This window comes from Varanus komodoensis, unplaced genomic scaffold (assembly GCF_004798865.1).
Source record: "Varanus komodoensis strain SLA01 unplaced genomic scaffold, ASM479886v1 scaffold106, whole genome shotgun sequence".
In the NCBI taxonomy this organism is placed as follows: domain Eukaryota; kingdom Metazoa; phylum Chordata; class Lepidosauria; order Squamata; family Varanidae; genus Varanus; species Varanus komodoensis.
Window position 1 is genome coordinate 643,029 of NW_025335301.1, and position 12,213 is coordinate 655,241.

The following is a 12,213-nucleotide window of genomic DNA, read 5'->3' on the forward strand; positions in this document are numbered from 1 at the left end:
CTCGACTCACCTTTCTCCTAAGCCTCACAAGCCCAGGGGGTCCAACCTGCCCTTGCAGGGGACTTGCTCCAACCCATCCTCTGCCTTTCCCGCCACTCCTTCAGGTGCAGTAATCAGAACAGTGCATCGTGTTCCATGTGTGGCCGCGCCACAGGTGTGCAGAGGGGCAGGATGATCTTGGTGGGGTGCTCTTCATCCCCCGATGACTACGCCACGCAAGGGATGTGTCTTTCTGGCATGCAGTGCTGCTGCCCCAGCTGGGGTGAACAATTTGTCTGGCACTCCCAGTTCATGAGCCAAAGATACTTTTTAAGCCTCTGTTTTTCAAAGGAAAGTGCTTCTTTGATTCAAGGGCAAGTTCTGTGTTCGAAGAGCATTCCGTCTGGTGTGAGACAGTGTGAGGAATGCCCCTTCCAGCAGAGCCACAGTGGCTGTGAGGCTGCACCACCGAAAAGCAAAGGAAGTCGCTTGCCTTTTTCTCACATGCAAATGTGCCAGATACTTCTTCAAGGCTCCTGTATCCCATTTTTATTACCTACAGAAAAATCAAAGCAACACACTTCAGGCTATACAGAACCTGCCTGTGATCCTGCACAGGGCCCCTCAAAGGTGGGTCCCACTTTCCCCCTGCAGCTCACATGGTGCCTCCTGCGGACCGGACCGAGGGGGGCTGCAGCCTGAAATAGTTGTCGGGGAAGCTGCCCACTCCTCTGCTGAAGGCCGCAGCCTTACACTTGCACGGGGAGCCCGATTTTAAAAAGGGAAAGAAATACAGGGCGGCTGGCAAGAGGGAAGGCTCTCTTGCTCAGAGGCTAGTGGCACGTTCCCCCTGCAGGCGCGCGCGCAGATCGCGGTGCGTTTCACAGAAGGCGCGCCAGCCCCTCCGCTTCTCTTCCAGGCCACCCCACGCAAAGCCATGAAGCGGTAGCCCCAAATTGCGGGGCACGTGCCGCCTGTTTCCGACTGCACCCTTCCCTTTCCCTTCATTCTTCTCGTGGGGAAATGGGCCCCCAGTCCCATACAAGGCTGACCTGCCACGCCAAGTGGGTTTTGGCGCCGGCAGAATGCGGCGCCGGCGGAGCGGCCCAAGAGGCCCGGCCCAGCAAGCGGGCCCGCTGGGAACCGGCGCTGACGGCGCGAGGCGCGGCTCGGGAGCACCCGCGCCCCGTCCGGCCGCGCGCACCCGGCAGCCCGGCCGGCCCCGAGCAGCCGCGCGGCCAGGGGGAGGAGCGGGACGGCGGGGCGCCGCGGAGCAGCTCCGAGGAGGGCGGGAGGCAGGGAGGGGCGGAGAGTCGACAGCCGGGCGAAAGACGCGCTCCGCCGCCCGCGCCCGGCAGGCGTCGCGCGGAGTGCGCACGGGTAGCCTCGACGGCCGGCGCTGCGCGGCGGGTTTCGCCGCCGTCCCGGCAGGTGCGCGGGCGCCGAGGGGGGCATCCTCCGAGGGTGGCCCGGGCCGCGGTCCGGGCCAAGCGGGCGCGTCGTCCGAGATCAGGCGCGGAACGGGCGAGGAGCCCGAAGCGCGGGAGGGAGGCGAAGCGGGCTGCCTCCCCCGCCCCTGCAAGGCAGCGGGGCGCCGGCATGGCACCCCGCGGGTGCTGAAGGGCAGGCCGGGCTGCTGCCGTCGGAGGCGGTGGCCATGGCCTTGGAGCGGGCTCTGCAGGCCGCCCGCCAGGGAGACGTGGACACGCTCAAGTCGCTGCAGGCGGAAGGGCAGCTGCAGCCGGCGGCGCTCCGGGACCCGCTGGGCGCCTCGCCGGCCCACCACGCGGCCCGCGCCGGGAAGCTGAACTGCCTGCGCTACCTGGTGGAGGACGCGGCGCTGGCGGGCTGCGGGAGGGCGCGCAACGGCGCCACGCCGGGCCACGACGCCGCCGCCACCGGCAACCTGGCCTGTCTGCAGTGGCTGCTCACCCAGGGAGGCTGCCGCGTCCAGGTGAGCCGCGGGCGGGGCGGTGGCCCGTCTTGGGGGGCTTCGCGCGCCGTGGCCCGCACTGAGTGGGGCGCCAGTTCTGTGCAAGCGCACGGTTTGGGCTTAGCAACAGCTTTTAACTTCTCTGCAGACGTTGGCTGGGTTGTCCCCGGTGTTCTTTGCAGGGGAAGAGTTTCTATTTTCCCGGCCAGAAGAGGCCACATTTAGCCTCTCCGTGCGTTCGTTGGTTTGCCGGGCGTCAGACCGGCGTTCATGAAGCCCCGGCGCGTGAAGTCAGAAATGCTTAAGGGAGGCGCCCCTCACTGGGCGATGGCAGTTTGACTCTGACTTGCTTGTTGGGCACTCCGTGAGATGTGCGTGTTTCCGAATGCACATGTTCATCCTCGGGCCGTCCCCGTGTGGCGGAGAATATGCCTTCTGCTCGCGCTTAGAGGAACTGCTGCATTCAGCAGGTATTCCACAGCGCAGACTTTGCATTGGGAGGAGTTCTCGTGAGTTCTCAACAGCAAGATCCAAAACACACCCCTGTGCAGGGAGTTTCCAGTGCAGCTTGGAAAGGGCCACTCTCTTCATTTCTAATACATTGTGATCCTTTTTCTCCTCGGGGAAGTTTTTTTTCCCTGAAATATGATCAGCAAATGTCCAAAACTCTTTCACTGTGACAGTTAAACAAATCACATTATTTAATTGTTATGGTCTTGCTGCCTTATACTTTAGATATAAGAATTGTTTTTGTGGGTGCAGCTGGTGATTTAGTCACTATTGGGTGCACCTCTTCTTACCAGAAGCTGGAGGCGCAAGGTGAGGGGAGAAAACTGGGGGAAATTGGAGAGGATGCGTGTGGATTTCTTGGACAGTAAAATATAATTCTTTATACAACTTCCAGAGAGTTTTTATGAAGCAGCTTTCCTGATTGCCTGTTGCAAATAAGAATTACCTCCACTTGAATAAACAAGGAAGGTTTATTAGAAGTTGGCATTTTAAACAGCCTTTTGAGCAAAGGACCGCTGAGGTCTGTGCAAAGGTGTGGCACAATGTGCGGTCATGTTAAGGGGTGGGTCTCTGCCCTGAGGAGTTTCCACTTTAAAGGTATCCTGGTTTGGTGTTTAATTGCCCCAGTGTGGTTGCCCTGATGGCTGGGAAAGGCCAGGAATTCTGGGGCCCGTGCATCGTGCCTTCAGTGGGGGGTGGGGAGGGAAGCACCTCCTGCTTTGTGTGCTGCAGGGCTTGCATTTAATCCCTACTTTTGGAAGTGCTCCTGCCTAGCCAAGAAAGGATCCCTCTCCCTAAGAGCTCAGAGCAGGACCCTCCGGCTGTTTTGGGCTCCAGCCAGCCCCATCCAGCAGAGCCAGCAGCTAGGGAAGAAGCAAGCAGTAGTTTAGAACTAGTTGGAAAGTGGAGAGCACAGGACTGCCTAGCTGTCAGAGTACCGCCACTATCAGCGATTCCTGAACTCCGGAAGGCCAAGCCCTTTAAAAACAGCACAGCAGGAGGCACCTCTGAAAAGACTTACCTGTACAAGTGTGTGGGAATTAACTGCCCTTGAGGGGAAAGGCAAGCCCAGGGCAGGGGCTCATGGCAAGCACAACGGAGAGGGCAAATGATTCTGCTGTGCTGGTTTTGGATGTGACCAAAGGGCTTCCGAGGGCAGAGCGGAGACAGACCGGCCTGCTCCTATTGGGAGGGGCTGATCGGAAGGCCAGGACCAAGGCTGGAGAGGCCTGTTGGCAGCAGCCCCTACTCTGGGCTCAGGGGATGCCCTGGTGGCTTGGTCTCATGCAGTGCACAAACGTTCCCTCCGGGCAGAGTTGTGTTCTGGATGCACGGTGCCAGTGCTGATGTCACATGCTGCCCACTCACCTCCAGCCTGTGGCCACCCAGTGGACTCCTGTCCTTCAACTCGCCATGTCCCTGACTGCTCAGCTCCCGCCAACCCAAGGCCGTGGCTTCCTTCATGGAACTGGCCCGTCCCATAGTTGGTCTTCTGCCTTTGCCTTCCCTGGCGCAACACACCCAGAGGGCACAGAGGAGGCAGGCCTGGGAGGGGCCCAGATCGGTATAGCAGGACCTCAGGCTGATGCGCCACCTCCAGCTGTCAGAAGTGCTCAATGCTCCCACCCCCTTCTCCATGCTGGACCCTTTGGTGCTTCCCAGCTTACTACACACATTCCTCGCCCTTTCCAAAAAGTTAAAATGCCACTCCTGACTTTTAGGTTCTGGCTGGCATTTCAGTCTCGTAACTGTGTGCAAGCTGCCCAGAGACCCTTAGCTACTCAAGATAGAGCTTTATGCTACAAGATGCTGGCCTTCGGTGTCCTTTGGCCCCTCCCACTTTTCCTTCAGCCCTGCCCACCTGGCATCTGGCCCTGAGAGCTTCTCCAGTATTGAATGCAGCCCTTGAGCTGGAAAGATCCAACACATGGGATCGGCTGCCTTTTACAAAAGCCTGTCTCGGTGAACTGTTTGGGGTCTGAAGCTCTCGGGTTCTCTTTTCCGCACTGATTTCTTTGGACCATCTGCTTCTCAGCCAGCCAGCGAGATGGCCAAGTTGGGTCATCTTGCAGAGGTGCTTCAAACGGGGCGGGGCAGGGAGGAAGCCGTGGGGCTTGCATCTGACGGACCGGCTCTCCTCCCCTCTCTGCCTCTCAAAAAACCCTCTTTACGCCTTTTCCAAGGATGCTCTTGCAACCGCAGAGAAGCAGCTAATGCTGCAAGGAGGGGAGAGGGTGTTCCATGCACAGATTCTCCAGCTAGACAGTTGGAGCAATTTCCCAACTCTATAGCAGGGACTTTGAAAAATCCTTTGGCTGCAAAATGCTCTCTAGTGACCATAGGATTGTGCAGGGAGACTCCTTGTGGGTTTGCTTTTCCTGTTTCACCTGGTTTCATAGAGTCTTAGAATAGGGTTGGAACGAGCCTAGAGGGCCTTCAGGTCCAGCCCCCTGCTCAGTGCAGAACTCAAAGGGTTTCCAACAGGTGACTGACTGTCCACCTGCATCTGGAGTGCCTCCAGCTGGGTCCTCCCTAGGTGATCGGTGCCATTGCTGTACTGCTCTCACAGTCCGGAAGTTCTTGTGTGGCTGGAATCTGGCATCCTGTAACTTGAGCCGGATAGTCCATGTCCTGCACTCTGGATGATCAAGAAGAGAGCCCCACCTTCCTCTTTGTGGCAGCCTTTCAAGCACGTGCAGAGTGCTCTCCTGTCTCCCCGCAGTCTTCTTCAGGCCAAACATGCCCAGTTCGGGCTGGCTTATACCCTCCTCCTGCGGACTTGGGCATTAGTTGCCTTTAGCGGGAGCAGGTGGCGGTTCCACTTCGCAAGCCTGCTGCCTTACTCCATCTGGCCACCCCACCTTGCAAGGTTTGCTCTAATAGTATTTTAGAAGCACAAACCATGGCTTGAGCTTTTAAATTCTTGGCAGGCAAACCAGGCATGGGACACCTCCCGCCCCCACCCCCCGTCTTCAAGGATGGCAGCCTCCAAAAGCAAAAAGCAGTGGGACTCATGCACGGGGTTGGCCAAAACCAGCACTGGCATCTCGCTTTGTTGATTCCATCCCTATAGCGCCTGATAGCCAACTTCTCTGCCTGGTTTACGGACAGGTAAACATTCACAACGCAGTATAAAAGCCAAAGAGATGCAAACATAAACATACAGCAGAGAGAGAGCGATTTAAAAACCATTTTAAACAGTAAGAAAATGTCTCAACCCCATTAAAACCTCATAATATGTTTCTGCCAATTGCGTGAGAAGGAGTTGACTCCAAAAAGATGATAATGTTGGCACAGATTGGGTCTCCCTGGGAAATTGCCCCATAGCCGTGGCTGGGAAGGCCCTGCTCCTTGCTGCGGCCTGTTGTGATTCCCTTGGCGGAGGGCCTGAAATGATGAGCACCATGGATCCAGACTGCTCTGTCAGGGACTCCAGTCCAGAGCTGTGTAAAACTAGCTAGATAGCTTTTATAGGCTGTCCATATTTGCACACCACTTTTTTCCTGCACGGAACCCAGGGCAGTGCACACAATCTTCCATTCACTCTCATTTTCACCTCACGACAACCCCAGGAGTCTGTGCCTGGCCCAAAGTCATTCAAACAACCATATGCCCAAATGGAGACCGGACCCTGCATCTATTGTGTCCCGGGCCAGCACTCTCACAACTTCATTGTGCTGGCTGTTACAGGCGAAAACCAGCACTTTGGATCAGGCTGTGAAACACACAGGCAGCGAGCGCACACGGCCAGAACCCCCATCATGCATTTGGACCCTCTGGTCCCAGTTCTCCAAGCGTCGGCAACATTTGCACAAACGGCAGCTTCAGGGCAGCCTGCGAGGGCAGCCCCGTGTGGAGTGCCTTGCAGTAAAACGTCGGGCGTTACCAGCGCATCGGCAGCTGACACCGGGTCATCCCTGCCCGGTCGGTGGCACGGCTGGGCCACCAGCAAAGCTGGTGGGAGTCACTTGTGCCGCTGCAGCCACCTGAGCCTCACGTGGCAATGGCGCCTCCCGGCCCGGTCACCAGCCGTGGCTTGTGGAAATGCGCCAAGTTGCCCCGCACGGCATGTTCCAGAAGTCTCCAGCGCCACGTTGTACCCCTGCCAGACTGCCGCCTCTCAGCAGACCACAGTCCTACCCAGTGAGAGGGCCCCGGCTGCATGGCAGTGGGGCCAGGCCGTGGCTTGGTGCCAGGTCTGGCCGGGCCAAGTCGCAAGGCGCGCCAGCCTCGGCAGGGCTGGCATTGGGGCTGCCGTCCCTCACGCGCATCCCTGGGAGCGAGCCTCGCCCTGCCTGCAGCCGTGTGGCCGCGAGGGGAGGGTCTTCTCCAGCCTCCTGTGGCTGGCCTTCCGCAGCGGGAGGGCTGCAAATGCTGCCGGTCGGCTCTCTGAGGCAGGGTCACCCAAGTTTCCCAACCTGGCGCCTTGCTGCAGGCTGGGGGGGCATGGGGTCTGCACACCACCAGATCTGGAGCGTCCCAGGTCAGTTTGTCGGGCAAGAAGGCCTCGACCAGAAATCTCTTGTTACTGTCTGTGGGTGATGACAGTTGTTAGGGAATGTCCTTTGCTCATGTTCAGAGGTATTGTTTTAAATGAACTAAATTTTTATTACTCAAACTGTTAATTCTTAGCCTGCAATCCTGTGTGTACTTCCAGGGGCGCAAGTGCTCTCCTATCGCAGAGACTGTGATTTACTTCTAAGGAAACATGCGTAGGCATTCGCAGTGAAGAGCTGATGCTGAACTGGAACCTGCAGCTGAAATGTGCGATGGAATGGAGTGGGGGCAGGCAGCACTGGCATTGAAAGACCCGGAACAGTGCTTTGATGTTAGGATATTTTTCAATGTTTTATTTCAGTAGCACAAACTATGCAAGTCCCTTGGAAAGTAGATATTATAATATTTAGGAACAACCAATTTTGAGTTAGTGTCTACCTTTCTGTCCTTTTTTGTTGCATTTCAGTTGGTATTTTTGTCTGTGGTTACTTTTAATTTTTCTACTAAAAAAGAAAAGTAACCGTATTACTACCTGCAGTTAAGCAGATGCATGCAGATTGTTTTCATTTTTTAACTGATACTGGAGAGAGGTTTCCCTGGGAATCAGTATTTAGAGTTTGGGATCAGTCCTGACCCACAGGAGAATTTTGACTTTTTAAACATGTCGAGTGTGCAGTGTGCACCCAGCTCTGAACTGCCTCACAAAGACCTCTCTGCCACCCTCCATTCTAATTGTACTACATTCATTACAGGATTTATATCTGTTCCACATCAAAAGATACTACTTCCCAAAGATATTACTACTTCCTGTAGTTCAGCCACATGCTCTGTAAAGAGGTTCTTCTTTTATCTGTCTTGAATTTTCCACCAATCAGCATCATGGGATGACCCCAGATTCCGGTCTTATTGGGTCGGGGGAAAATGGTCTTTCTCTCCACTTTCTGCAAACCATGGATGCGTAATTCTGCACGCCTCCTTAACCCACCTTCCTTCAACCCTAAGGCATCCCAGCTGTTGCAATCTTTTCTTGTAGGTGAGTTGCTGCAACCTCGTCTTAGTTGCCCTTCTCCACACTTTTAGGCATTCCCTCCTTCATTATTGAAGAAGTTTGTCAAACCCTTTCTTAAGAGGAGACACCTTTATGCAAGGCTTTTCAGGGTTCACTTCTGTGCCACTGCAGAAATCCTTAGGGCAACCTTGTAAAATGGTTCAGCGATGTAATTAAAACCTGTGGAGGCGAGGGAAAGGGCCTGCATGCCGCCTCGGCCCTGCTTTCTTCGCCAGGTATTAGGAAAGCACCATCCTGTTCTACAGCAGCCTAAATAGCATGTTCTACTATTGGGCCCCTTTTACATTTATTGATTTCTGAGTTGTTCTTTTCCTGGATTTTTTATGGCTTACATGAATGTTTAACCTGCCCTTCCATCCTGTTTTCTATGATGTGTCTGACAAGCCACTATTGCAAAAGCTGGGATATAAATACCTGCCAGGTACACCTTGGATAAGTTCCTTAAGAATTCTTCACAGGTGAGCAAGGATCTGAACTCAGGCCTCCCTGGGCTCAGGCAAGCGCCAACCGCATCCCTGCAGCGGCCCTCATCTCTTTACGGCTTAACCTCCCGCTTTGCATTAGTGAAGCTCTTGTCAGAGTAAATCCGGGTGCTTTTCAAGCTGTTGTGGTCAAATGAAGAGCAGATGGTCAATGAGCAGTTGGCATCTTCATAGGCAGCTTTGGAAGAGTTTGCAAAAACGACTAATGGCTTCACCAGCCCACAAAGTCATACATGAATATTTTGTTAGCCAAACCTCAACTATACTGGGCCAGCAAAAGGTGCTCCTGACTTGCTGTATGTGACCAGAGGCTTGGAATGTGCAGGCCTTCCTTAATTTTGTAAATGATGCCCATGCAAGGTTTCAGTCCTTGCTGATGTCATCTGGAATAATGCGCTCCAATTTCTCAGGGTGGACCTGGTCCTGCAGGGTTACGTGTCTTGAGCTGCAGGCCCCCTGCACCTGCCGAGCTTCCATGGTGACACCTTGACCCTCCCCTTGTGTCTCCTGTCCTGCAGGACACAGACAATTCCGGTGCCACGGTCTTGCACTTGGCTGCCCGGTTTGGCCACCATGAAGTGATCGATTGGCTCCTGCGCTTTGGGGGCAGCGACCCGCTAGCAGCCACTGACACGGGCGCTTTACCCATTCACTACGCCGCTGCCAAAGGAGACCTGCCCTCCTTGCGACTCCTCATCGGGCATTGTCCCAGGTAAGAGAGAGGGCGGCTTCCGCACTGGAGGGTCGGGCTGGTTTTGCTGGCTGACTGCCCTCCGGCAGCAGCGCGCGGAATGCGCTGTTCTGACGCAGGTGAGGCTGGCACCTGAAACAGGCATGGCTGGGCTCTTGCCAAGGGTCCACACCCAGCAGGGGCCCCACTGACAGTTGCTACTGTTGATTGTGCATTGTGTTTCTGTCCCACCCCAAGCCGCCGAAGATCTCTGGGTGGCACACGCAGTTGGGCAAGAGCCCCTTTGCTGTTGCCCTGATTGCCCCCGCCTCTTGCTCTGCCATCCGATGCTGCTCCTGCCCTGTGCTCTGTGGTGCCCCACCTGCTGAGCAGGCGATTGCAGCAGGGAGAAGGGTGACTCCCCGGGGGCCTTGCCAAGGACCCTTCCAAGCCTGGAGTCAGCCCTGGCCTCGGGCATCTCTCCCCTGCCCAGCCTGCAAGAGTTTCCCTTTGGACAGGATGGCAGAAATTCACCTGTGGATTTGGACATGGGAGGTGTTTGCACCCTAGACTCTGGAAAGCAGGTGAAGGTGCTTTTCTTGGGTAGAGCTGCTGGAGAATCCCCCTGCCCTGAGGTCCTCCTTGTGCCCAGGGAGAAATCCGGAAAGCCGCCATCTGCAGCCCGGAAAGGAGACCCGCTCCCACACAGCTCTCTGAGATGATCCCAACTGGGTGGCAAGGGGGGAGAGGGTGCCCTCTTCCTACTGCCGGGCCTCTGGTGCCGTGCGGTTCAGTCGCCACTTTTTGCCCTCTGCCCTTTGAGGCGCTGGCCCTGCTTTCTCTGTGCGACGTCTTCCGAGGTGGAACGCTTGCCCAGCGAAGGGCTGGCTCACACGCACGTGCTTTCTCATCGCTTGGGCCAGACAAGCACGTGCAGCAGGATGATGTGGCAGAACTTTTTAGGTGTGGGAGGAATCTGGCTTGTGCGCTGCCCCGTGTGAAAAGTGCAAATAGAAAGCCAAGCTCGGTGTGGCGCAGAGAAGTGCTCCCTCCTGCACGGAGCCCCTCTGACTCCAAGCTGGGGCTCCCTCTCCACTGGCAGGGAGGAGCCCCCCCCCCCCGTGGCCTTGACGTGTGCCCAACACGTTCTGCTGCACGGATCCGCCACATCTGTCTGAGTGGGTATTTGGGCACCTGGAAGTTGAAGGTAGAAGCCTTCAAAAGTAGTGGAGAGCAGGGGGAAAGCGGGAGAACTGGTGTGAGCAAAAGGGACCCGTGCTCTCTCGAGCCAGTGGCGGTCGCTCGACCACGCTGCGTGGGCACCGGAAGGGTGGAAAGGGCTTGTTCTGGTCGTGCCAGGTGGCTTGCCAGCCCTCCTCTGGAGCCATGAGGAAGCCTGGCGTTGCCTGCGTGTGGACACCATGGCAAGGCACCGTGGGTCCGGCAGCGTGGCCACGGGGCATCAAGTGGCTCACGGCCCAGGAGCAAGCCAGCTTGTGTGGCGTGTCTGCCAGTGACAGTGTAGGTGCTGCAGCGGCTGTTGGGGCAAAGGGCGCAAGGCCAGTGATGACAAGAAGTAGAACGAAACTGCTCTGCCTCTCCTCTGAATTCACATTTCCCAGCTGTAACCCATTGCACCAAAAGACAAACTGAGCCTGTATCCTGGGAAGAGGGGATTGTGGCCCATTGTGAAAGTGTCGCCGAGCTTGGGCATGGCATTCTTAAACTGTGACGCCTGCGGCATGCGGTGGGAGGGTGTGGCCTGCGGAAGAGCTGCTGCTGCTGCTTCCTCCTCCCTTGACGCCCCCCCCCCGGGGTCGTGGCAGTCCGTGGACTGACGTGAGGATCCCACTCCTGCTCAGGCCAGCCCCCAGGTTGGTGGAGCGCCGGTGGGGCCCCTGTGACCAGTTTCCAGGGACTGTAGGAGCCCCTTTCGGATCTGCTGGCGGGGCTGGCAAGTGGGCTAGGTGCTGGAGGGCGCCGGGTTGGGGAAGGCTGTGCTAGCGGTGGGCCTCATCTCACTGAAGCAGGGGTGGGCTGGGCCTTCTCTGCCCCAGTTGTGGCAGGCACAGCGGGCGGCCTCACCTGGGCGACAGGTCATTTTCCTCTGTGTGTGTTGTCATTGGGAGACAAGATCTCGCCCACAAAGCCCAGTGTGGTGAATGGCCGGCCCGGAGGGAGGCTGGCTTGCCTGCAGGTGGGATTTGTTCAAGCCACGAGCCTTTCTCCTCTGGTGACAGCCTTATTGTGGCCGGGAGTCGTTCGCTGCTCTCCCGACAGGCCCCAACAAAGCGGGTTTTCAGCCTTGATGGAAATATTGCTCACCGGCGAGGTGCTGCTGCAGGAGGATTTGCAGCTGCTCCTTTGCAGAGCAGCGATAACAAGCGGCCTTTGTCTGAGCTGGAGTTTATGTAAATGGGTTAAGCCTCCTGGAGGAGAGGAAGCGTTGTGTGTGTTGTGTTGTGCGTTGTTCGGAGGCATGGAAGCGAGGCCCTTTTATGTTGGAGAAAGTGGGACGCTGCGGCTGCCTCCGTGCGCTTCCAGCTGATGCACGTTTGGCAAATGGGGCCCCTGTTTGGGCTGCGTGTTCCGGCACATGACCTATTAAAAGGGGGGGGGTTGTGCATGCAGTAATTCCCCGAATGTGCACCATGGAAATACATTAACAGACAACCAAAGGGTCCTGAAAGTCCAAGTGCACATTAGTGGAGGAGGATGGCCCGTGCCTCTCTGTGTGAATTGCTGCTCCAACCTGACTTCTTTCTGATCAGCCTTCTTTGTTGAGTGGGAAACTCTGTTTCTTCTGCCCAGTTTCTGTCTGGAGTGTGATTGAATGACCAAAATGCAGGAGCTTCCCTCAGAGGCTATTGCCTGTTGAGTCTCTGTATGAGTCATTGCCCTGGGCTGCCCTCCCTTTGGCTCTCCAGATCGTTAACTGCTGAGAGGCCCAGGCAGTGGACTCATCCAAGAACAGGCAAGTCTTGCATACTCTGTAAGTAAAAGGTTGGGCTTGTTTGTGACTGGCCAGAAATTATCCAATGTGCCAGAGTTTAATCTGAGGTTTCACAACACC

At 56.4% G+C, this 12,213-nt stretch overlaps 1 protein-coding gene across 1 annotated transcript in view; it reads left to right on the top strand.

The window, feature by feature from the left end:
- The first annotated feature begins 1,636 nt into the window (after positions 1-1,636).
- Positions 1,637-12,213, top strand: part of ESPN (espin) — a 115,801-nt gene continuing 105,224 nt past the window's right edge. The window contains exons 1-2 of the mRNA XM_044419672.1: positions 1,637-1,933; positions 8,989-9,182. Coding sequence (XP_044275607.1) covers positions 1,637-1,933; positions 8,989-9,182 — 491 coding nt within the window. The remainder of the gene's footprint in view (positions 1,934-8,988; positions 9,183-12,213) is intronic.